The sequence below is a fragment of the Dicentrarchus labrax genome, unplaced genomic scaffold (genome assembly GCF_905237075.1).
Source record: "Dicentrarchus labrax unplaced genomic scaffold, dlabrax2021, whole genome shotgun sequence".
NCBI classification, from domain to species: Eukaryota; Metazoa; Chordata; class Actinopteri; family Moronidae; genus Dicentrarchus; species Dicentrarchus labrax.
In genome coordinates, this window is record NW_026136707.1 from 8,562,383 (window position 1) to 8,589,412 (window position 27,030).

Below are 27,030 nucleotides of genomic sequence, written 5' to 3' on the forward strand. Positions count from 1 at the left end.
TCATGTTTTCATTAGAGGTCACACACCTCTAATGAAGTAGCACTGAGACAGATGATGCCTGGCCTCCCGGCTCAAATGATTATATCACTAATCAGCAGGATATATATACATATATCTATATATCAGCAGGAATGGGATCAGATCATTGGCTGTGTTACTGCTGAAGTTCCTTGAAAAATGTAATTTCTGAGTGACATATTCTATGTAGGCTATTAGCACAGTGTAAAATACTCTGTTGCAAGTATTTCCTAATTCAAAATTAAGTAGAAGTACTGAGGTATCAGCAAAATGTAGGCGACTTTAAGTATCAAAAGTCTATTATTACCTGTATTTATTGGATTTGAGTAATCTTAATGTTGTAGCTTAAGCAGATTTTTACTTATGTCTATAAAAGCATCATATTTTGTAAGCACATCATCATCATGTTTCAAGTTAAACCTTTAAATCGTTAAATATCTGCAAATTTACTGTAGCTGTCAGATAAATATAATGGAGTGAAAAGTACAATATTTGCCTCAGAAATGTGGTGGAATAAGAGTCTAAAAGTAGCATCAAATGAAAATACAGGTACTTTAAAACTGTACTCTTGTTACTGTTCACGACAGTGTAGAGACATAATGATACATGAATAATATCAGAGAGCTCTCTGCGTTGTGTATTTTTTGGATTTGATCTGACACTTTCTATATTTATAAAAAGGTCAGTTTTTTAATTGACCTTTCCCCAAGTCCTGACTGAATCAAGATTTTGGTTAAAATTAAATTAAGTTTTACCAAGTTTTTGGTATTCACAAGTGGAATCATAAATCATAGTCAAGCAAAAAACAAATCCAAAACAAAACCCATCAGATATACCAAGAATATCAGCCAGATCTATTGCATTACAATCTCGATTTCTTATTCTCTGTGACTTTTAGTTAACATTTGGTTTGATCAATGCAAAGAAAAGGTTAATGCATGAGTCTGAACACAACAGAACAGCAGGTTCATGGGAGAATATATTTATTTAGATAAAATCAACAAAGGCAGAAACCAGCCTACTCATGGCGAATCAGACACAACATTCTATTATGAGACCTGCAACGAAAATGCAGTCAAATCAATCAATCTGCAATCAATCAGATGAACAAATCGGAAAGTAAAAATATCTACATGAATCATGTAATGTTTAACATACATTCTTTTTTTATTCACGTTTGCACTTGTGGTGTTTTGAAAAAAAAAAATGTAAAAAAAAAGTTTTAAAAAAAACAAGTAAATGTAAAACAGCTTCGTTTCCAGTCTATGGCTTGTTTCTTTTAAAAGGCTAATCATATCCTACATCAGAGCTGCATTTTACAGTGCAGCATAATTTGCATATGTAGTGCAGATGGGCTACGACACTGGCTAGCACCTGCATTCTCAATGATACCAGTTAACAGCAAACACTAAACAGCAGGGACAGCGCATCTGTTACAAGACTCTGGCTGCAGTCTTTGGTTCTGCTTGAAACTTTAACCATACATATAGGATGTCTAACTGATAGGTCAAATGAGTACTTCTCATTAGGAAACATTTCTGAAGAGTGGTTGAGGTCAGTCTTAACGCACTGATGCATTTGTGAAAGGTTTCAAGAAATCTTGTTGTATCTACTTGAAAATAAGTGTTGTGGTATATGGGTTGGCATGGTAACTATGATGTACAACCTTGACTTTATGTTCATGTCAACAGTTGTTTGTTTGTATGTTGGTTTGTTATGTGTTTTATGTTTTCTGCAGCACAAACTGCCCACTTGGGACAAATAATAAATGAGCTGAAATAAACCTTTAGGTGATTCAAACACATAACAATACATTTCTGACTCTGGAAATGGAGACTGTGAAAAGTAAAATGATTTGATGCTGGTGTGTAACTGCATAGCTTTACCTAAGCAGCTAGCTCATGTTTGTAGCAGCATTGCACTTTGCATTGCACTTCACCGAGCTCTAGACGAGTAAACTGGAGGTATACTGTACAACCTGATTATTTAACTTAAAAATAAAAAAAGCAGCTTTACACTGAATGACTACAACTAGTTTGTTTGTACTAACAAGGACAATTTGTGATTATAAAGTTGTTCTGTGGATCATCAACAATTAGACACCTTTAATGAAGCAGCAACACTAATAGAAACAACACGAAATTAAACATTTCCAATTTGAAGGTAGTATATAAGCATCAGCGGAACCACAAAAAATGCCAGCAATCGGGGAAACTAAAAAGGTAACACTGACCCATCTCTGCAAACTCATCTGTGCAAAGCACCAGATGGGCTCTCTGGTCGATCGCCTGCACTCAGGTTAGCCTGATGCGCGAGTGGTCATCAAGGGTGAGAGGTATACAGAGGTCAATAAACAGCAAGTGGGTGAATTTGACACATTTTTTCAAAATGTTTTCTAGCAGCTCACATAATTTATACACAAAGTGCTGATGATCAACAACGGATGACAGATGGTTAATACTACAAATAGTCTCTTGACTTTAAAGTGCCATTCCCGTCTTTATATGAGCACACGACACAAACAAAGAGGACGCGCCCGTGTGTGAGCTCATGTTTCTCATCATGTGAATGAGCACATGCAGACTCCACTTGAGCCACACATACAGGCACCAAGTAAAGAAGAAAAAAAAGAAAAAAACCAAAACACGTTTACAAGCTCAAGCTTAAAATACACTTGCACGGATCGACAAATCAACTACCGCAAAAGTGCAGAGTGAGCATAAACAGCGGCTAGTAAAGCAAGTACAAACTTTAGCCCAGCATCTCCGAGAGGATGAGTGTATTACTTTCTTCCTTTTCATGGCCCTGGTTCTCTCCATCAATCTGACTAAAAATATTGCAGTAAGTACTCCGAGCTGACAGAACTGAGCATGGTCTAATCCTGTAGCATGACTTTGCTGCTGAAAATCCAGCTCTTCTACAGGGGGGAGGATTTTGCACTCGGAGCTTCAGCTAAATCCTATTCATCACACAGCATCCCCTCTCTACAGACCTGGCAACCCTAGCCCTGTTACCAGGCAAGGGCAGGACAGTGCCAGCATTGTTGGCATCTATATTTAGTTGGACCTGATAGAAGAACTGACCCTCAGAAGGACATTTTTGTGTACTTCAAAGTGCTTCGGTGGCATCGCGCTCAGACGAGTGTACTCAGCTTATCGAAAAACAAAGTCAACCCCAAATGTGATGGTGAGGAGCAAAGACATCTGGACCACCAGCCTCTTCTCGTTGGCCAAACACAAGTTCAGTGGCTGTTACACAGCACTCATACAATCTCTTTTCTTGCTCAGGGAGCTGGAGCTTTGCCTAAAAGCCTCTGATTTGTAGAAACAGATTGTCAGGCAGGAAATACCCTTGATCAAGAGAAGTGGTACTTTGACACACTACATACTGTGCAGAGAAGTAGTGTGAGCAATAACGCCTGTCGAGGAACGGGGACAACCTCAGGTAATCAGTGCAGTGGAGTTTAAAATGTGAATTGATAACTGAGGACTGGACTTTATGCTGCCCCTTTCTCTTTTACTCTAGTTCTGCTGAAGGAGAATCTCAAGCAATATTTTTCAGTCGTAAAATAATAAAAATGAAAACATTTTGCCTCTTTCAGACATCTGAGAGCTAGGATTGTTCCTTAAAGACCTTATAAAGATGGGAATCGAGTTTTCAAGCAAGTACTAGTCTTCTGAAAATAATGCACCTTAGTGCATCTCCAGGAATTTCACTGTAGCAATCAATAAAATGCAATCTTTGCATTAGTATATCAGCACTATGAAAAGCACCAGGCAGCATCTAGATAGTTAAATACTCTACATTTACTTTATCCTATCAGTATGCTTTACTGGGAGTAGGATATGAGTTCAATTGGAAAGGCCAGGGATGTTGGAGCAACTGTGCCAAAGAAGCAGAGGTAAATATTGAGCACAATCACAAATGTGGAATGAACAACAAAAGATTACATTGAACAAACAATATAGTGTACAAATCAACAGACAAACCTGTAATGATTAAATTACAGCAATAGAAAAAAAAAAAGAACATATAAATAACAAACGTAATACTACTGCATAGGGTTAATAATATGATTAAAAACTGCAATAAAATCTCAAGAAACAAGTAAATCAATTCAGTTTAGAGTATTTCAGTCTGTTGTGTTTTAGCTCTGTAATTCTATTTGGGAGAGAGTCAACAGAGTTACTATCCACAAAGTGAGCTGTATTGACTGCCAAACTGGCGTAATGGAGAACACAATGTGGAGTTATTAAGTGTGATTTAGAGCACCTCCCTAAAGGACAAGTGGCCATTTTGATGGGGATGACTCTATACAGAAGCATATAGTGTGCCTACCACTGTCTGATTAGGGCCTCAAATGACTGCCTTGGCCTAGATGAATCACCCATTCAGGCCTCGTCTCAAGAATCTCCAGCGCTACTTTATGTCCGAGCCTCTGCTGCCCAACGGCAACTCTGTTAAGTATGTGTGCTGCATGTGTGGGTGAATGCTGGTCTTTGATCTAAGTAGCTGCTAAATTACCATTTTATTTTTAAACATTTTGTGGGTGTGTTCATTTTGTCTGCCTGATTTGCGTCAGTGCATGATGGTGCACAGACAAGTGGCAAGAATTGTAAAGCAGAGGAAGTTGTATTTCAGTGCTCCTCCTCTATTTTTTTGTCTCTCAAAAACTGGACAATCTCCTAGACTTCCCCCTCCCCCTTTTCTGTTTTTAGGATGCTTTCTCTCTCCCTTTTAGGCATTGCACTGCCCAAGTCTGTCTGACTTTCATTTACTCTTCCTCCCTTCACTCCTTGGGTGACTGCAGTCCTTCTTCTTTATCCAACCTTATTTAAGGCCCAATACCACCAGCGTCAGTGTTATTCTGGGTTGCCACAGCAACCAAGCCATCCCCATCAGCAATTTTAGCCCCTCTCCCAGCAGTCAGCTCCACTCCCTCAATGGGGCTGACAAAGAGGGACCCAGCTTCCGCTGAAGAGGCTGACACACCCCTATCGGTCCGTTCCAGCTTGCGATGCTTGCGTGGCTCCGGCGGTGTGTCCGTCTGGGTGAAGACAGCGCGAATTCTCTCCACGCAGACGTTGGCAGCCTCCCTCGTCTCCCTGGAGAGCTGTGATAGGCTGAGGAAGCCATGGGGGAGGTCGTCCACCACGCACAGAGTGACAGGCTGGTCTATGTTCCTCAAACGCTTGGCAAACATCACAGAGTCGTCCAGCATGGGGTCTAAAGCACAAGCCTGAGAGGGGAGAGAGAAGAAGCGGGAGGGAGGGAAAGGGGTGGGAATGGTGAAAAGCAAATTAGGATTCCCTTCAGACATGTCAAGAATCTTAATTAAGGGATGAAGAAAAGGAAGCCAAGCGTTCCAGTCTCTTTTGTTCCTGCTTTCTTTACATTCTTGCTGACTCACTCTAGCCACTTTAAAATCAGCACCAATTTCTTCATGTTCATATTAACACTTCTCACAAGAGAAACCAGGCTTCAACCTCCCCCATCTCTCCCATCACTCTGATACAATAATGTAAGTAGTGTAGTCTTCCCTTTAATTCATCATCATGAACAGCCTAATCCTGGTCTGCTCCTGCATGCTCTAACAATATATCTGCTAAATTTAAAACCTGTTGAAGAAACATATGAAGGATCAGCTTTGTCGTGGAGGATCATAGGTGCAAACAAATGAAGACAGCTGCAAGGACTGTTTTAATTCATTGATTGGCAGTTTACCTAACACCTAGCAACCTTTGACCTATGTGTATTTTCCTTCCCTTCCCTATTTCCCTAAATCATTCCGTCGATTATCCCAAGTGCTGCTTCTTCTTACCACTATATGTACAGGTGGCAGCCCTTTCAGCATGCTATCAGGAGCCAGCAGAGGAGAGCAGAAAGGATCCTTAAACACAGGAGAGCTCTCCACCCTCATCTCAGCCAGCTGCTTTGACCGCAGTGGCTCAAACCCCAGGGGAAACTCCCGATGGTGCTCCAGCTCTGAGCCATCCTCTCCAGCAGGAGGTGGTATGGCCACTGAAGAAAAGTCGCTGGACATGGATGGATCTGCATCCTTTGAGAGGAAGAAATTCACATCTTCTGGCTACATAAAACATGGGATGAGAAATAATTCGGGTGAGTGAGACAGCACTGAGTGATCGAGGGAGAAAGTAATGTCAAGGAATAGGAAGAAAGGCATAAAATATTTGAAAACAAGCTTGATTAGAAATACACACACACATACAACACTTTGTCCTTGTGAAAATCTTCTAAAAACCTTGGCTCATTGCCTGAGAGTCTTGGCTGAACGATCCCCATTTCAAGGAGGAAAAGCATATTTAAAATCTTACGTCACCTCTGCTTGCTATTTTTCCCAAGCCAGCCACTAATCCAGTCTGCCTGTGTGGAAATACATGCGTGGATAATCTGCAGTACCTTGCCAGTACCAGCAAAAGCGAAAAGTTTGGATATTCTGTCAGCATTTTATAGCCAAATCTGTTTATGAGGAGTTAAATGAGATGAAACATGCACATCACTGCAGGATATACCGCATTGTATGACAGAGGGCCAACACATCTCCATGCTCATAAACTGATCAGCCTATTCAAATGGCTACAACAACATTTTTTTTTCAATGCAAGCAGTATGAAAGCAGAGATAATTTTCTCACTGCAATGGTGCAATAATCATCATCAAATTACAGACCTTTCCATAGTCACAGGATTTAATTCCTACAACAATCCCCACTAACAGCCCTGTGTTCTTTTAAGCAACAGCACATGGCTGTTTAATACTGTTAACTTCTTCTGGATAACAGCATCAAGTGAAAGCAAGCTAATCTCAATGTTAACATGTTCAAGCGTAACATACTGTGCGCTCAGACAGCAGTGGTGCACTGTGGGAAGTGGAATTGTTGTGGGATCCCAAGTCCTGGCAAGTCTGGCTCTTCACAGATAATTTCCTGGTGGGGAACTCTGAGGTCTCTGAGGGTACAGGGGGGTCTGCGTGAGGAGAAGAGATGGACGCCTCTGAAATACTCTTCCTCACTGTGTCTGAGAAATGAGATGGGGACATGGGGAAATAGAGTGATGACTGAGACATCAACAAAAATACAAAAAAGGTTCATTAAAAATAACCATTAACCACACAAAGCACACTATATGGATTACATAAAATAAAGAGGCTACTCAAATTGACTTGGGGTCAATAGCAGCTGGAGGACACAGGAAAAAATATACCAATAATGGTCCACAACCACTTTCACTTATTCTATCATTTTCACTTATCATATGTCCTCTGGTTGACAGCCAACAGTTAAAAGCCTAGAATGCAAATTGGGATATATCAGGAAGAAGCGAGGAGAAGTGGGTGGAGGAAATTCAAATAGTACTGTCATGGTGATATCATCTGCCCGCCCCGAGCCGTCAAAACACAGCTGTAAGAGTCGTCATGGCTGGTCTCTTCACAAAGCACTACCGATCTCTCATCTCTTTAATAATGAACCATCTCAGCACTGTGATGGGCCTTTAATAATGTACACCCACCAATGACATTCTCATTAGTTTGGGCTTGCAGCTGTGGGGGTGTCACCTAGCTAAGGGGACACCAGGGAAATTACGATTTGCCACCAGATTTACGGTGGTTACAATTAACAATTACTGTCAAAGCCCTGCTGCTCCAAAGAGGTGAATTGATATGAATGGGACTATAGGAGAGTTACGCAACAGTGTGGGATAAAGCGATAATTAGTTAGTTGAATGCTGAATAAAGGGGATTCATGCCAATAACCTCCTCCATATGGGCTGTAAATGAATTTTGGGGCAGTTGATGTTGTTGCACTCATAACACTTAAATAAATTGGCCTAATGAACACAGTGAAAACGTGGGACACACACACACACACACACACACACACACACACACACACACACACACACACACACACACACACACACACACACACACACACACACACACACACACACACACACACACACACACACACACACACACACACACACACACACACACACACACACACACACCTTTCAGCTGATGGATGTGATCAAAGACACGAGCAGATTGCATCCATAGAAAACTTTAATCACAATAGCTGCCAAGCACATTTATGCCACCCACATTGTGTCTACTATTCCCACCTGACTGCACATGCACGCACAAACACACCCATGCACACAGTCACAGTTGGTGGTATACCAGTGGCTCCTGGTGGCGCCTCTGCAGCTGTGCTGGGAGAGGCTGAGGCTCTGTTGGGATCCAACAGAGAGTGGATCCAGTTGGAGGCTCCCTGTCGGAAATCTCTGAGCAACAGTGCGGTGTCTCTCCTCACCAGGCTCAGCGTGCTCACTTTCTCTACCTGCGTCTCTGTCTGCGGCTCATTGCCTGGAGAAGGAGACAAGAAGGAAGGTTTAGTTGGGAAAGAGATGTACAACAGTGTTTTTGTTATTCTTGAATAAGCATGAATGGGTAACAACAGGGAAGATGCGAAAGCAATAATAGAAAAGCTATAATAGTAGAGCAAAGAAAACCGTGAAGTAGGTTCAATACTGCCACATAGCAATTTACTTTACAGACAACAATACATAGTGATGACTGTAGGAGAGAATAGAAAATGATTAGTGTTTTATTTCAGTAACTGAAAGATCAGGATAGACAATATCTCCTCTTCCTCTTGTGAGATAACAATTTATCAATACAAGTTTCTTCTGCTTTTTACATGCATTAATGAAAACAATCCATACGCTAATAAGTTGAATTGTTGTCAGTGAAGGTTTTCCACACGTGATACAACACAGCTCTACTTTTTAGAACATTAGTATTTCAGAAGGTTTCTTTCAGTCTTATAGAATGTAAAACACACACACACACACACACACACACACACACACACACACACACACACACACACACACACCACACACACACACACACACACACACACACACACACACACACACACACACACACACACACACACACACACACACACACACACGGCCTTTTTTTTATAAAGGTGACATTAGTTAATCAAATGGAATAGAATAGATTAATCGATCATGAAAATAGGTGTTCTAGCCCTGGAAAAGAAAAACACCATTTTAACTTGATAACCTAATCATCTATGCTACACAAGTTGTTGCCAGCATCCTAATGTTAACAGACCTACAGCTACAGTCCAGACCATTCTGTAAGAGTATGAATGATGTGGAGCAGCAGACGGTAGAGACATGCAGAAATGACTGAGAGAGATTCTCAACTTCAACGGCTATAAAAAGGAATCCTGGCTGGATTTCTTCTGAAAATACAGACGCACACTCCTACCTGCGTAGGCGCTGAGACACCTGGAGAGCACACTGAGCGGCAGCAGGGGATCCATAAGTGTTAGCAGACGGGAGGGCGATGCGTAGGCAGTCAGCAGGGTAGCCGGGTAGACTGCCACGATGCCATCTGGCATTCGCACACCAAAGGCAGCAGCTCGCATCGATGTCGTCAGACTCAAGTTGCCTCCCGCGCTGTCACCAGCCAGACACACTTTCTCTCCAGTCCAACCTGGAAGCATTAAAATGGGACAATGATGATAGAAGTACAGGAAAAGAGGAAAATAAATATAATTTAATGGGGACAAAATGGAACACAAAATAAAAGGAGACGAGAAAAAAAACTTTTCTGCAACTGTGAGAAATCCACTGAGGTGCACTCACTCATCAAGTAACAGTATCTCTTTTCTCTACAGTAACACTGCTGAAAATATGGCTGCTGTGAGGGCCTGTTGTCTTACTGCCTGCCTCATGGCCGTGATATTGTCTTCTTGTACTACAACACTAGCGTATTACACTGCGATCACTGTTAATTTGACACAGTGTGCTTCAGCGGTCGGATGTACCCCAAACCAACCAGATGTCTTTTGTTTTCTGCCAGAATATTGAGCATCACAATTTGTGTGATAATACAGAACAACGGGTACAGTGCAAGACATCGTGCTGCAGTATGATTACTTTCAAAGTGATGAATGACTCCTCTCGAGAGATACAGGCACCGTAGGTTGGATTTACAGAAGCAGTCCACAGGACACCTTCACTCTCAAAGTGACTTTTACCCCTTTTGTTGTGCCTGCTCATTAATTCTAATAAGCCACTTTCTTTTACCTGCCTAATGTTTATATCATTTCAACTGCATATACTTTTCCCATGACATTAAAAATTAAACAGAAAAGGTACAGAGGAGTTACAAAGTCAGCACTCCAGTAAAAACAATGCTATGTGATGTGTGTACCTAGTAGGTGGTGGTTTCTCAGAGCCCAGCAGTAGGCATAGAAACACTCCTCCAGGGCCCTTGGGAAAGGGGCTTCAGGAGCCAGAGAGTAGTCCACTGACAGGATGGGGACACCAAGGTCCTGGGACCAGCTCTTCAGATAGGGCTGCACAAGACAGAAGACAAGGATATGGAGGAGGTGAATTTATGAATAGAAAAACACTTACAGTTTCACAGTGAATATATTATATGTTGTTAAATTTATGAGAAACAACAGCAACCACAATAAAACACAGAGACAGGGAAACAGAGAGAAAAAGAAATGTGGTGGGAGAGAGACGTGTGTGTCTGTGTGTGTGTGTGTGTGTGGGGGGGGGGTGTGAATATTAAGAAGCAAGGATAAAAAGCAATGAAAATTATGTGTCCCTCTGATGTCATCTGTCTGCATTCTGGCTTACTGTCTAGACAAAGGGAGAATGAGTGTTGCCCTTACAGTCACCTTCATTTCCTTTCTTCTCATACGTTAATAACAAAGGGTGCCCAAATGTCCTAGTTTGCTGGATATGAAGACAAGACAAAGGCAAGGGGATGGTGTGGATTTACAGGGATAGTCTTCCAAAATAAACTCACTGTCAGAATACTGAGTGTTTCTCTTTTTCTTGTTGCTACAGTCAGGTTAAGTGTTTACTATTCTTATGCCAACCTAGGGCAAGTACTTCAAAACTGCATTGCAGTGACCTTCAAATGTGAGAAAGGCATCAAAACTTGTCTTGACAAAATACTCCTTCCACAAAGTATTCATCCTTTCCTCCTCCGTCTTTATCTCCTCCCAACACCTTTTTGACGAACTTTGACAGGGCTGGCGGTGAAAGAGACAGCTCACAGTTCACACCAGCAGGAAAAGCATAGTGTATGTTTGTATGTCGCCTCGCCAACCAATGATTGGTATGAAAAAAATCAAAGCAGCAGCTCCAACTCAGCTGTGCTGTCATAAAGCCCGACCTGTCACAATAAATCTTAGAGTGAGACCGCTGACAAGTGAGTGTGCATGCAGTTCAAGCACTGTTCAGGTCAGTGTGGGTTTGTACAAATCAGCAACTGTGTGTGTGTGTGTGTGTGTGTGTGTGTGTGTGTGTGTGTGTGTGTGTGTGTGTGTGTGTGTGTGTGTGTGTGTGTGTGTGTGTGTGTGAGTGAGAGAACAACAGCCATTGTTGCCATGCTACAATAAATGTCAACATATGGGCATGGTCCGTCAGTCAGACAGTTCATCATCTGCCTGCATAAAATGAGCAAAGGAATCACAGCAAATGGCCCACCGGACAGAGAAGAGGTATGTGTCTGTGTGTTTTTAGTGGGCTGGGACCAAGGCTGGTTAATATTACATGACTCAGGAAACTCTTCTCCTACACACACATCCTATTTTCACACATACACACCAACTCATAGGGTCCCAGATCTATTCTCTAAGTAGGAATTAATGGGAGCTGCAGTCCCCCTCATTCTCAGGCAGGCAGAGCAGTTAATCTGCAAGCTTATACCTCTACTGGCCAAACACTGAGGGTGTGTATATGTGTGTGTGTGTGTGTGTGTGTGTGTGTGTGTGTGGTCTGTGTCCAAGTTGCTAAATGCACAGATGCCAGCGCATCCATTCCTGTGATCTCAGCATCACTGGGTACTGAGAGCACCAGCTCCTGCCACTGAAGGGCACTAAGTGTACAAAAAGGATTTTGTGAGATATTAGAAAGATTGAGGGAGGATGTAATAAAAAAAAAAAAAGAAGAGCCCAGAAGAAGAAGAGAAGGATACTCTGACAAGTCTTCCATTAGTGCCCAGGGTAATCTTTCTCTGCGGGGTTGTACAGTTCTTCGTTAATTCAACATGACAGCCCTGTTCACCCCCTTCTCTGATTGCTCCCTCTTATCCTCTGGTTGCTACGCAGCTGCAGATCAAGGATGCCCATGTCCTTGGCGATTTCACAGAGCCCTGTCTTGCGGTTGCTATAAGTAGCTTGATGCTACATAAAGACCGCACACAGCCATAGATGACCAGATCAGTGTATGACAAACGGAGTGGCGTGGGCACACAATACACAGTAAGCTTTCTCATTAAGATGAACTAAGCAGGTTGAATGCTTCCTCCTGCTACTATTTCATATATTGTCACTTGTGTAAACTTGTAATAAAACTGGTTGACAAAACAAGATTTCCAGAGCAAAGAATATAGAAAGATAGCTCCAACACAATTTAAACAAGATGTAAAGCCAAAGCTTATGCGTGTGTGCTGGTGTCACTTTTTTTTTATCAAAGTGTTGCAGAAATTAAATCTGGGACATGGACTCCTCCCCTTTAAGAAAAAAATAGGGTTATGGATGAGGTGAATGACAGGAGGCAATGATTTACATGACAAGAAAGACCAGCTTTGTGCGCACCTTAGCAGCAAAAAAGACATGGAGGGAGGGCAAATTGTCTACATTAGCTTTCAGGGATTAATTACAAAATAATTAGCCTAACCGCTCATTACGTGCCACACTATTGATGTAGGAAGAGATTCGGACTGGTAACCCTCTGCTAATCCACTTTCAACCAGCGTCTCCTCAACACTAGCTGGGGTTCAATTACAATTAGTTTGAGAAAACACAGCCAGAGGTGGAAGCATTGGTGAGATGTGAACTTAGCTGGATGACCACTGTGGTGATTCTGGCTTGAATCCTGGAAAAAACATCTGAGCCAGGTGTCTTAGATGCCACATGACATATTATACCACTGTTTCCTGTATTTTGACCAGCTGTATCACAAATAGGTCAAATACTATCTCATATAGACATGAGTCAAAATACTACACGACATAATTTCATTTAAAAACAAGAAATAGACTACAATCAAAACAGCAACCATTAATTTAGAGAGAGTGAAACATAGACGATATCAGAATATCAGATAAGTCTTAGACATTATAAATTGATGCAGACAGTACTAGGGAGGTTTCATCACTTCTTTCCTTTAGTTTGATTTTAACTTCTGTCCACTGAGGGTTCAGCCTCTCTCGTTAAGCTCAACTTAGAACAGAGACTATGGCCATAAAGAGAAGCATTTTCTTCCATCCATCCATCCAAATCCTCAACTCGCTTCATTTTCTGTTCCTCCACTCTAAACCAGTGTCTCCTCAACACTTGAATTAGCTGGGGTTCGATTACAGTTAGTTTGAGAAAACACAGTCAGAAGTTGAAACATTGGTGAGATGAGAAGGTGAAATTAGCTGGATGACCGCTGTGGCGATACTGGCCCAAATCCTGGAAAAACAACAACTGAGCCAGGTGTCTAATGGTGTAGGTGTGGTGTTGTCTTTGGACTGAGGGTGCCACATGACGTGTTATACCACTGTTTTCCTTTTGACCAGCTGTTTCATTATGAATATCACAAATAGGTCAAATAGTGTTTAATACAGACATGAGTTAAAATACTACTCATGATATAAATATGTGAATAATCTTTTAGATTAAGTTTTTCTTGCAAAATAAAAATAATGACATTGTTTTTCTAGTCAGAGTAAGGAAAAGTCAAGTTCGAGAGTACCATCTCACCTCATGGGACTTGGAGGTCTGGGCCACAAAGCCTCCCCCATGGAAGTGGATCAGGAGGCAGGGAGATGAGGGGAGGCGCTTGGTCTTCAGCCCCAGTGACAGAGAGATGGCTCCCCCCTCAGAGCGGGAGAGAGATAGCAGAGTCTCGCTGTCCTAGAGACAGTGAAACAGAGAGGTGGAGAAAGACGATTGAACGAAGACAAGGAGTAAAAAAAAATAACATGACAGATCACAATGTTTGCATCACTCTGATAACTGTCCATAGACTGTGTACTCTGTAAACATGTTGTTTTTATTGTTAATATATTTCAGTGCTATTGTTAGCATGTGGCTCTTTTGAGAGAGGAATGAAGTAACTGTTCTGCAGCAGCTTGCTGCCAGCCTTCCCTGTGTCTGCATGAACACACTAACTCCCATTCATTAACAGAAACAAGGAGGGAGGGGAGCTGTGGCTAAGAGAGAGGGCTTCCAATGATGCAGGCTTGTATTTTGCAACATTAAAAAGGACACTGTTGTTTTGTTGGAGCGTACTCAATGGCTGAAAGCGTTTGTTCATAGGATTCCTGGTTAAGAGCCAGGCTACAAAGAAAGGAGGAGAACAAGTTCGGATGGAGAGAGGGAGTCTCCCGAGAGAATTAGGCAAGGAGGCGGAGTAGAAAAAATGAGAGTGATACCTATGACGACAGAAATAGAGAGAGATAATGAAGAGGATTAAGTCCATGAGGATGAGTCGAAGCTGTCGTATACTCGAGCAGCTTGGAGAAATACAAGATATGCTATTGCATATTGTTAGAATATTTTAAGAATTTGTATGACTGGTGGTATATGCAAAGTGGTTTAAAAAGAGACAGTGGAAGAAAACAGTCATAAACTAGGTCACACAAGAAATACTTAATACTTAGACAAGCTACAAGGAAGTGGTATGAGACAAGTACACAGCAAACATAAGCTCTACTCTAGTTTTGCATAAAATTTAAGTATGAAGCTTTTTATTGCATTTTCAACTGTGTGAACATAATAATGATTTAAGTACCTGCCCTTCACGCAAGTCATAAGAGATCAGTCTCATCTGAACAGGAGCAGTGCCGATGTGCGCTGATGGTGGAGCTATAGTTACAGATGCTCTATGGTTGGCCGCCAGGGGAAGGTCAAATGGCACAGAGGGCACAGAAAGAGCCCGGTTCACCTTCACTTGAGTCGATGTCATACTGGCAAGACTCTGGAGGAAGAGAGATGGAGAGAAAGAGAGAAATAATTGTTACAGAAAGGTAGAGGGAAGAGAAAGAGAAGAGTGCAAGTTACAGAGCGAGTCAGGTCACTGGAGAGAGAAAGAAACCAGATGAATAAATCATGAACCCCATTGAATAAATTGAATTCCACTTTATTATTACTAACGGCCTGTAGGCCAAAAATGCATAATGATAGAAGGGTACTTTTACCAGAGGAAAGTAAAATATCCCTGATACCATTTTAAAATTAAAAACAGGGCAGCACACTGATCGGTGTGCATGGGTCAGTGGTGACAACATGGGTAGATAACAGGCATCTTAGGAGCATGCTTGTCTCTGTGTGTAAAAGTCAGCACCAATAGTCTACTCACTGACAGGACTTCGGTCTCAGTGATGTTCCAAAAGGTCTTCCAGAAATGGACGTCCAGGTTCTGGGTGATACGTTCAAATTCTGCCCCTCTCAACTCTGGATCGATGGCATACTTCCCTGAGGTAAAGAAAGAGCTGGCTGCTACACCTGTGGAAGGGAGGAAGGATGATACAATGAGGAGGGGTATAATAACAACAGGTAGGAGACACCAGAGACAGTGCAATGCAAGAAAGGAAATGGAGTTAAAAATTAAAGACAGACAAAAGCTCAGAATCATGGGAATGAAAACAAGATGGCAGGAAGGAGGGAAAGAATAACGGGAACATTAGAATTGCAGTAAGTGACTGGACCGTAGCACATAAAACAACAACACTGAGAACACCAAAGAAGGAAGGTGAAAGGATAGAAGGAAAGAAAGAGTGCTGGAACCTCAGAGATAATTGAGAACAGTAATAAAACTCAGCAGAGTGACTATAATCTTACTGCAAGCCACATGGATGTTTCAGGTCTACTTTGCTACTGCGAAGTTGAAACAGAAGCACTTCATGGTAATGCAATTAAATTCTACTCCACTTCCAATGCTGATAGGCAGTAAAGAAAAAGGGAAAGAACTGCACTCTCAGATAAAATGACTATACCTCAGACAGTAAACTAAACTAAAAACACACACACTGACAGCTAATGCAGCTTACAGCAACTTCTTCATACAGTCATATAGCCTGAGTTCACTACAGAGGACTATGATGAAGGGGTGAGAGGGTTCCAGTACACTCACCATATGGTGCAATACCTCCTGCCTCCACTGTGGTGCAGCACAGAGCACAAGAAACCATGAGAGTCGAATTATTCCTTTTTGAATGTCAAATATTTACGTGTGTCTGTGCGTCCCGTGCACGTTAAAAATGTGTTTATAATGGTGCATGTTCTTCTATCTCTGCCTCTGTACATAACTATGTGCATGTTCAAAACATTCTGAAATATAGAAGAAGCACACCAGCTAGCCCTCGAGAATCCAAAGGATGAAAGAGCATCTACAATCCAAACACACAACATCAAAAAGGTACACAGTCAGGGGCCAAGGAGCAATGTATAAGAGGCGTGGGGATGAGTACGATCTTTGAATGAAAATCAAGTGGTGGGATGATGATAGGGTACAGCTGCAGAAAAGATGATGCTGACCTATTCCTGACTGATGGCGTCTGTAGTTTTCTCCAAAGGCCACAAGGCCGATAGCAATAGTCTGGAGACAGGGCCGAATGGCTGGCGTGAACTGAAGGGAGGAATGAACAAAAACACAGATAGACTTTAAATTCCAATCTGTTACCAATGGTTCATTTAAAAACAAAAATAGACTACAATTAAAACGGCAATCATTCAACCAGAGAGAGTGAAACAGACAGTATCGGAATCTTAGATGAGTCTTAGACATTATAAATTGATGCAAACAGTACTAGGGAGGTTTCATCATTTTTTCCCTTTAGTTTGATTTAGACCTCTTGTCCACTGAGGGTTCAGCCTCTCTCATTAGACTCAACTAAGAACAGAGACTATGGCAGTAAAGAGGAGCATTTCCCTCCATCCATCCAAATCCTTTACTTGCTTCATTTTGTCGAAGATGTCAGTAGTTTATGAGCACCTGCAGATAAACTAGCCCCCGGGTTCAGATTTTGTCCTCCAACATCAAGATCACTCTTTTTCTACTTTTTGGTTTTGTTTGATAGGCTAAGGGAGACTTGTGTGGGAAGCTTTATTCTGTACTTCCTAATAAATCCTAATATAATAACTAATACAACAAAACCTTTAGGAGGAACAGAATGTAATATGGACAGTAACATGTAAGCATACCTGTGCCAGAGCTGTAGATTATAGTAGGAAATTGATGTTCTTCTAACCCTGAATTACCTACAGCAGCTAAATTACCTCCTTCTTATCTTTCCCACTACCAATCCTTCTGCCAAGCAGCTCATCTCACCTGAAAGCCAAGGCAACGGCCATAGAAGCAACCCTTGTGCATGGATGAGTATTCGCGGACAAAGCTCTCGCTGAGCCCACTTTCATCCTGGAAAAAAAGGTTGCCATGGCTGTTGTCATGTAGCATGCGCTGAGCCAGGTAGAGCAGGGCGCGCAGCTGGCACAGAGCGTTGCAGTAGGACTCCATCTCCCCTGCATTGTGTGCTACCCGAAAGAAGATGCTGCGGCGGTTGGCGGTGATGTAGCGCCCCTTCTGGATGATGTGGAGAACGCAGCAGCGCACAACCTAGAAATGTATGAAGATGGTGTCGATAAAATTCTTAGAAAAATGTATATTCCAAAATGTGATATCTACTATATGCCACCTTCTCAATACGCCTAATTAAAAGTCAGTTAAATCAAATTACAAGCAAATAAGGTAAATTATGTCACTGGGTAATAAAAGGACAAAACAAGAGAAATGATATATGTAATAATATGTATTTCTGAGATAATTAATAAGAGGCTTACTATTTCTTTTATAAAAATGAATACAAAGCATTCTGAATTATAACAAAGCAAATCATGTTTCTTCAATTGTGTAATCATTAGAGAGCCATGTCTTCTGGGTCTGCTTAAGTTGTAATTAAGATTAGGTTGGTAAGCTTGATAGCATGCCTGAATGCAAGCATGTGAAAAGCTTGCTGCTTCACCAGGGTGTAACAGATTAGTAAAAGTAGCACTGTGGGGATGAGAAGGATTATAAAATGTGGAAATCTAGAGGGTAGAAAACAGAGCAGCATTCATTTGCTGCTCTACTAAACTCATTCAGTTGTGGTGGGCTGCAGCCATTGAAGGTCATGATGTTTCATCAATAACTGTAGAAGATAAAGTACAGTGGGTACAGTAGGGGTAGATATTCTGCAGCTGGAGGAATTTATCTAACCTGATTTGCAACATAAAATCAATCTGTAAAACAAATGGACTGACCTTGAAACAAAGAAATATCAAGGCAAAGAGGGGCTTGTGAACAGTTTCTCACAGTGTGGAGAGAATATTGATAAGAATGTATTGCGGTATGGGGGCCGGTTATTCTCAAAGCTGCACTGGGTTAAAATGAGAACACAGACACAGATCCAAGACTTGACTCATACAGACACAGATCCAGGACTTGACTCATACACACAATAAGACTTGAAAACATCCAACAGCCTACCTTCACCAGTGAGCGATAGCCATTAGCAGGTATGTGTGGGTCAAAGTCAAAATGATGGTAAACTGCAGCAAAGCCGGAGATAACAGGCTCCAGACTGTGAGCGTGTTCCTGGATCAACTTCATGGCATCCACCAGCCGCCGTGCTGCATCACCCTGCGACCCCTTGGCTCCTCCAGAGAAGAAAACTGCATTTTCTTCACACACACTGTATAGAGCCGCAAACACTGCCTTGGTGTCCATCACTAGTAGCAGTGAAAAAAGAGAAGCAAGGCAAAGGTTGAAACCAAAACAGATGTACGTATGCAAGGGTGCTTGTGCGTAATAACATTTTTTAAATAATTAATAATGTGATTCTTTATGTGTAAAATTAAAAAGATATAGTATCATTATTTTCTCTAGTTCACTGTCAGTTTCTGGTCCTGCAAGTATAAAAAAAGGAGCACCCTGATCCCTATTCTGCACCACGCCCACACTCAGCATGTAGACACTGTAGCAGGTGGGATATCATTGGATATATCCTACATAATGTTCTCTTACTCCTATTAACTAATCCCCGATGGCCTGGCGTATAGAAGCTCATTGATTGAGACGTGTTAAGCAAGCCTTGAAATTAAATGATGTAAATCCTGGCTAAGCAGCCAAAATCCACTGAGATCTAGGCAGACATGCGTGGAACAGGAGGAGAAGGCAGAGGTCCTTTGCAAACGTCATGCTGCTGGGAACAAACACAGATTAGTCATACACTGACAAAAACTTCAAAACACACTCACATAAGAGTCCCAAAGGGAGGTATACAGCTGACAACACACAGCTGAGTGTGTTTATCAAGAGTGCCCATATCCCAGCCCTAATGCAGCATAACAAAGATCCAGCGCTATGTCCCGGTTGGATTCCTACTGTTGGACTGAGCTCTACTGCTAAGTCACCTGAGACCTCTGTTTCCACAACACCTATGTCTGGAAACCTGCTGGTACTTACTGTATAGGGTAACTGGCATGCTGAGAGATAAAGGAAAGAGGAGAAGGCTTGGTGGACATGCAGTGAATAAAAGAAAAGGAAGGGAGATAGCAGTGCCTTTCTAATAGATGAGAAAATGAGAATTTTAGTGGCGAAGCAGACAGGGGGATTGAAAGTCTTTTCTTTGTTATGTATGGGTGTTGACCAATGATCTTGCAGGACTAAAGCACATTTAGCCATTATGGAGAAATAATATATACCAGTCAGTTAATATTGGCCTATTGTAGACATATAGATACCAATATGTCTGCAACAGGCCAATATTAAGCATATATGTTGGGGGTATATAATGCAGAAAAAATGCTTGTGGTAATATACTGGTGTCAATGCAAACTTTATCCAGCAGAGTGCACTGCGATTTTCCAAAACAGTGGCAAGCAGCACGAGAAAGAGAGAGGAAGCAGGTCTCAGCAACTAGAACTGGCTGACAATGTAAATGTTAAAATATAGTGCGCAGACCTCTGCCACAGTGTTTTGTTTCTAAAGTGACGTTTGAGGTGGCCATTTTGTTTTTTTTGTATGTTTATTCACAGCACACAGTTTACACACGCATGCACTAGAAATTCAGTTCATTTTGCCATAGACATCACTGTTGCAACTGATCTATCTCGCAATGTTAATGAAAGTGAAAAATAATTTATGCATCCGCTCCTAAATGTAGCTGGTTCTTCCTTGGCCCATGCTATACTCTTCCAAGTTTCATGAAAATCGGGGCAGTGGTTTTTCCATGATCCTGATGACAGACAAACAAACAAACTGCACCAAAAACATAACCCCCTTGGCAGAGGTAATAAATCCGTTTGAAAAATAAAGCTAAAAACGACACAGATGCCCAAAGCAACATCTGGGAATGTTGAGCAGAGGTTGCTTATGTATGCTAAAAGAGTGAACAATCATATAATGGAGCCCTTATTGCACAATTATTTGCTATTCCCTGCCATTCAGGAAGAGTAACAGGATGAGACAGTTTCAGTTTGCTGGGAAGAATCACAACCCCCTGACATCTGGGAAGAGACATTTATAAGCCAGGCGACTTCTAGCGCGCGCACGCGCACATACACACGCACACACACGCACACACACACACACACACACACACACAGACACACAGACACACAGACACAGAATGAAAAATATCTTCAGCCATTGCCCGTTTTCTCTCACTTCACTTTTTCTCAAAGCTTTTTCAACCATACCCTACAAGGCAAGACGCTCGTATACGGGAACATCTTTCCATATTGGATGCCAAATTGTCACAAAGAAGTGTTAAGCAAGGGATAATCAAATTTTAGAATTGGTAAAACTGAGCACTGTTGCCATCAAGCACATGGTGAATGTCCCATTTAATCTAGCGGGCATTCCTTGGCCCTGGGGTATAAAGATAAACCAAAGATAGGCCGAAACAAATCTGCAGTGCCAAATGAGCAGACTACAGAACAGCACTGCAAAGGGGATACGTATTTGATTACAATATCATGTTCTATCTACTCTTACAAACCTTAATGAATCAGCTTGGGGCCTAATTTCACATCGATTCAACCATGTGAATGGAGCAGTCTTTGACATAAGTTCATCCCATGACTCCACACTAAAACAGAATATACATTGTGCTATTCAAATGGTATCGGACAGTAAGGCTATAATATACAAAACTGTGTCTCCAAGCTGCTTGAATTCTGATGATCCTGAATTCGAGTTGTTTCACTGACATTAATAAACAAAAAAATATATAACATTAAGGGCCTTTTTTTTATGATTTTCACTGGAACATTTGCTTAGTAAATGTCCCCCTATCCCAGTAAATTCTCAACTGGTTCTGGCATTCTAGTTGTTTCCTTAACTGTCTCTGGAAAAGCTTTAGGATTTGTCTCTACAATACAGCATCACTATAGTACAATAGGATCATCTTCAAGGGACTGCCAGACAAAACAGAGGTGTACAGGATTATGAGAGAAGACAAAGCATGATCTAATTTGAGTTTCCCCACCCACTCACCTCATATGTTATGCAAAAATTAATCACACAAATTAATCACAAAGACCTGTGAAGGAGGCTTATAGTACTTGCAAGTGTCATGTCAAAACAGCTAACAACACACATACAACTCTGGGATTCTTGCTCCATCTCAGGATTTGACCAGGAACAAGTCGATTATGCACTGAGCCTGACAACACAGGTTATTTCATGTGCAACAACTCAATTCATTACTTCAGCATAAAACTGAAAAACAAGAGACCAGGATGGGAAATTCACTTTTTTTAAATGTGAACATCTACCAGCTACAAATGTTCAAATTCACCAGCCACTCAACAGGTAATCCTCATTTTGTGTCTGAAGTATAGCTGCCACTTTCACATTTTACCAGCATATGGCTGTTGCTAATTTCCCACCCTGCAAGAGACACACAAAGAACATCTATAAATACACCTTCATCTGCCTTAAGGGACACAATGGCTGCTTTGGTCAAGCAGTCACCCAAACACCATGCTGCAGAACGAGCTATAGCAGTAAAACCAGTTTGGGCGAGCAGCCAAAATTAAAATTAGATTGCTTAATTAGAGCGGGGGGTACAACTCTCTCAGCTGGGCAAACCAATAGGCCTTATGTTGACAGAGTAAGCTAGGCGTGAACTTCATGAACCCCTGGATCAGCATAAGCTGTTCTAAAACTTGTTTAATGATAATGAAGCCAGCTCACATTACACCACTATCTAACTGCAGGGAGTGAGTCACATGCAAATATAATGCAAATGAACACAGTTCATGCAAACCAGTACAATCTTATCGAGAGCTCACTCAGAGTACAAACGTGCCATGGCCCAGTGAAGACTTCAGCTCTGTTTGACATAATACCCCAAACAGAGAGATAATAAAGCTACCACTACACTCACACCAGGATAGTTGTCAATATATTATATATGGGAGTAAGGAAAAACATAACTCACCTGCTTGCCTTATCACCTCTGACTTTTGTGCATCAGCAAATACTCCACAATATGCCACCTCTAGCTGATCTGTCAATACCAAGCCTCATCCCCTCCTGTGTTACTGACATAAGTGGTCACTGTAATCCCACTGCAACCATTAAGTTGCACCTTGTCTCTCCACATTAAAGATGGATGGGAGTGGGCATTAATAAGTCATGTATAACAACCAACACCAGTGACATTACAGGCGTATAATGACTCCTGCTGGGCTCACATACAGTGTGAAATGAGTGTTAGTATTAAACTACCTGCAGGCTGCTTCTGGCATAGCATATAATTGATGGTATGGACTAAATATTGAAAAGCTGAAAGAGGAAAAAAAAGTGTTTACCAGTGTCTGAGGTTAAGGCTCTGTCCTTGTCTGTCTCCTCTCTTCCACGAAAGCAATGAGGGGAAAAAAGAAATAGAGAATGAGAAAAAGAGAGGTAGGGAGGTATGACAGAGATTAAAGAGAGGGTTTTTCCAATTGGTTTTGTTCTCCCTCACGCTGTCAGTCTCTTGTCTTCACAATGTGTCTCTTCTCGTCAGCCTCTGTGTGTCAGTTTGTCATAACCGTTTGTACTCAGAGGCAATGTGATGTCCTTTTCTTTCCTCTCTGCTCATCCCTCCCATGCCTTGTTTTTAAAAAAGGGCAGAGAAGCTACAGACAACCCCAACCCAGTAAACTCTCCCTGTGACCGATTGGTGCTTTAGCTTGCAACTCCCTGTGACCTTCACCCCAATTGGCAGATCTAGTACAGACAGACATTGGCAGGGACACAACCGTGAGATTATGAGATGATAACAATATTTCAATTGTGGCTTTCTTCCTTTTCTTTGCATCTTGTGTGGTTCAAGGCCACAGAACAAATGTAAACAAACAACAGTAGAAGTTATCAATTAATCTGTTGATTAACAGTCAAAAAACTAACCAAAAAAAGAGTACAAATGACAATCATAAACAAAGAAAGGGGAGAATATCCTCACATATTGCTGTAACCAGCCCAGCAAATGTTTGGAAAATCCACTTGACAATAGTAAAAATTGTCACAATCAACTGTTTGATCAATCAACTAATCACAATATTTAAACCTACTTTAGGTACAAGTCACGTACCTACAACTGATATTGAAGTGCTATCTTTTAGTAGGGCCTGTGTGAGACTTGAACATGTATGTAGCACCTTTGAACATATATCTGTTGTTTGTGTATGCAGCAGGAATGTGCTGTATGTGCCAACTGTTGAGAAACACTAGTGTTTGGCAATGAACGCAGAACATGGACAAAGCGTGCACACCCAAAATACAGGGTGAAAATGTAACTTGGAGAATCTATTTTAAGGGAAAATGTGACCTTAGTTTAGACTTCTTGGCTGATGTCACAGATGACAGCCCCATAATTTGAAAGAACTGAGAGCTGACCTTTTACCGACAGAGACGCACAAACATACCCAGGAACGCTGACACATAGACTCTCCACTAAGGCCCATTTTGGTTGTTTGTTGTTTTTATTGTTGCTGTTATTGATTGCACCAAACATTCCCACCTGTTGCTCTTAATGCTTGCTTTATGCATATTGGCTTATTCCATGAAAGACATTTTGCTATACTGTTGTAGGAAAAGTGCAGGTGTAAATAAAACAAATTCCTTCAGTTTCAGGGTCCTGGTATTGTGCATGCCAGCTCACTGTCACACTGTCAGAGCTGTTGTTTTATTTATCACTAACACCTGTGCTTTTCCCACTATGACATATCAAAATGTCTGTTGGTAAAAACACATTAGCTGCAAGATAAAACCTGTTAAGAAAGCTCCAAGAAATTTGGTGAAAAGGATTTTTTTCATGAATTAATCTGCACGTCTGTAAAGAAGTTGTCAACTGTATCCAATTATTTTCTATCTGTATATTTTGATATTCTGACTTGTTGCAACCTCACGCAACAGGTCAGATTGGGTAAAAAAAAAAAAGGTTTCTTTCTATTCTATTTCCATTTCTTTTATTGAAATATATAGTCAACAGTTATGCATAATCTGACTGATGCACTTCCATGTCATCTTTTTATAGTTCCTAGTACTCTTCCACTGCATGGGTAAGTGCAGTTGCAAAAGGCAGGCTAATTTATAGTTTAGTTTATTACTTCTGATGTAGTGTAATGCCTGTACACAAAGACGCAAACAAGAAGTTGTCCTTTTGTCCGGAAAAACCTGCTTGTTCACACACATGACATAGCAATTAGAGCCGTGCTGCTCCCTTCCACACTAAAAGGTCTAGTCTAATGTTGAGAAGGCTTTGAGCTACTTCTTAATGTCAGTGTGATTAACTGTGCTGATCTTGCCTCAACAGTTTCTTACTCATTGCTCTCTTGTGTTTCTCTTTATCAAGCCCAAACAGACCACATTTGGGGGGGAAATGTGAAGTCTGGGTAAACCAAGAAAATGAAAACACTACAGTTGTTCCTAGAATAAGAACTCTGGGGACAGCACAATGTTGTCTAATATCTATGAAAGAAAGTGTCAACATATGACAAATGTTAACCCAGGCAGAATTTATTTTGCCTTTCTTCTACAAGATATGGTATCTGGTCAGTGTTTTTTAGCTTCGCCAGATATCTGATACTCTACAAAATGTCATGTCTATAGGAAGCCAGCTTTAAAAATAGCAAACTGGTGCAGTGCACAGTCAAGAGGAAGCACCAACGACAGGGGATCTGTAGTGTTGTGTTTGGCTTCAGAGGCTTTGACCCTTCTCCTAGGCAGACCACCTTCATACACACGAGGCCAAACTGAACAACAGGAAACTAGCAACAATGAGCCTCCCCCCAAATGGGACACATAAGGCTTCCTTTCAGTTTTATAATGCAATGCTTTAAATGAAAGAGATCAGATGTTCAGGTCTGACGAAAACTGAGCGTATTTGTAACCTCACACAACAAGTAAGATTAGGTTAAAAACTATCCTAATCTCATTATGGAAGCCTGAGTATTTTATAAACACCCCATTCATAAAAGTAAAAAATGTTGTAGCAAACACACACACACACACACACACACACACACACACAGACACAATGTATGGCATATTGTTAGGGCTCCTGACAAAGCTAATGAAGCCTTTTGAAAGTAGTATTGGTTTGGCACTGGTTGGATTGTTCCAGTTACAGTGAGACAGTGGCCGAGTTAACAGGAGGACAGAGCAACAGAGGCAGTCTGTTTAGTAATAGCAGCAGATCCACAGTGGCTGCAGGCAGCATCCTGTTCAGTCTGCTACCTTCTTTCCCAAGCTGCCCATTCGTCACCGTGTGTCAGCCTGATCTCATGTCACCAGTGACCCCATCAATTCGCTTAATCGATTTATGCACATTAGGAAGTACCACACTTGGGAGGCTAATCTAGTCCCAAACCTCCCCTTCTCCTCTCCTCCCCTCCCCCTTCCTTGTTTATGTTTTGGAGTACTACCTGTTCAGGTGGTTCCAGTCAGAGTCCGCGGATGAGACTACAGGAAGGCACAGACGTGAGAAGGTGAATATAAATACAAGGTTGTATTGAAGGTCTACAACCTCGATGACATTACTACCACTGCTACAACTAACGGTGCACGTTACTGTAGTAGCTATGACCGGGGGGGTTGCTCGTTAACTAAAGGCATGTCAGCGAAGGAGGTCGACCGGGTTGCTTCTTTCAGTCTACGGCATTGATTTCCTGAGTGCCTCTTCCTCGTTTTTGCGTCATAAAACAACCCCAGAAACTAAGCAGCTGAGGCGGCTTAAATCCTAGTGGTTCATTTGGGCTACCCGAGGCCAGCTAACGTAGCCGCTAACGGGAGGCGAAAGGGGTCAATAAAAAGGGGGGGACGTTATTTAAAGGGGGGAGGGTTGTGACGACGGTGACACGACACAGAGAAACTCACCCACTGGACCCTCTTTATGTTTCGACGAGCGTCTTCCATTCACACTTTTCTCAAATCTGCTACTCCCACCACTCTTCTTGTTCGACGCCATCTTCGCCCACTCTGTTTACGCACCGCCTCTTAACGTTACATCTCTCCTATACATACCTGCCTGGGAGAGCCGAGGCCCCGCCCACGCCAACATACGAGAGCCAATGAATGAGTGCGTCGCGGTCCAGTAGCCAATCACGACGCTCGAATGCCAATAAGTGTCCGCCCCCTATTGCCTTCGTTGTACAGTCCATTCAGTACATATTAGAGCAGTGTTTCTTCTACCATGAAGCACACAGACAACCCCTGATTAAGTTATTTCTTTATGGATATTTCATATTATATTCAATGCATAACAACAACAGTGCAGAACAGCTCACACACTGTACAATTAATCCAAATAGTGAACGCAATGTGTGAGTATTGATCAGAGACACATACTTATTTAATAGGCTTCTTTTTTTGACTAATTTAGTCACTTGGGCATTGTTGACCA

The 27,030-nt window shown here is 41.7% G+C and overlaps 1 protein-coding gene across 5 annotated transcripts; it reads right to left on the bottom strand.

Annotated features, from left to right (window-relative positions):
* Window positions 1-984: 984 nt before the first annotated feature.
* On the bottom strand, window positions 985-26,639 carry lipeb (lipase, hormone-sensitive b). Of its 5 annotated transcripts, XM_051407718.1 has the most exons (15): window positions 26,505-26,603; window positions 22,955-22,995; window positions 18,621-18,862; window positions 17,427-17,711; window positions 16,634-16,724; window positions 16,230-16,256; window positions 15,456-15,601; window positions 14,889-15,074; window positions 13,856-14,008; window positions 10,297-10,441; window positions 9,346-9,573; window positions 8,221-8,406; window positions 6,874-7,055; window positions 5,840-6,106; window positions 985-5,257 (listed from the first exon to the last, which is right to left on the bottom strand). In XM_051407718.1, the coding sequence occupies exons 3-15, from the start codon at window positions 18,858-18,860 to the stop codon at window positions 4,853-4,855; spliced, it is 2,541 nt and encodes an 846-aa protein (XP_051263678.1). In that variant the 5' UTR covers window positions 18,861-18,862; window positions 22,955-22,995; window positions 26,505-26,603; the 3' UTR covers window positions 985-4,852. The 5 variants fall into 5 exon arrangements, with proteins under 5 accessions (XP_051263678.1, XP_051263676.1, XP_051263679.1 ...); XM_051407716.1 differs by lacking the exon at window positions 22,955-22,995 and having other exon boundaries at window positions 26,505-26,639; XM_051407719.1 differs by lacking the exons at window positions 22,955-22,995; window positions 26,505-26,603 and adding an exon at window positions 26,054-26,149.
* Window positions 26,640-27,030: the final 391 nt, after the last annotated feature.

Bases quoted from the DNA above. Each gene is read 5' to 3' on its own strand.
- lipeb (XM_051407716.1), bottom strand. From the start codon at position 26,595: ATGGCGTCGAACAAGAAGAGTGGTGGGAGTAGCAGATTTGAGAAAAGT. The intron at 16,725-17,426 runs GTGAGATGAGCT...TCCTCCCTTCAG, and splicing joins GCCGTTGCCTTGGCTTTCAG to TTCACGCCAGCCATTCGGCC. The intron at 10,442-13,855 runs GTGAGATGGTAC...TGTCTTGTGCAG, and splicing joins AGACCTCCAAGTCCCATGAG to CCCTATCTGAAGAGCTGGTC.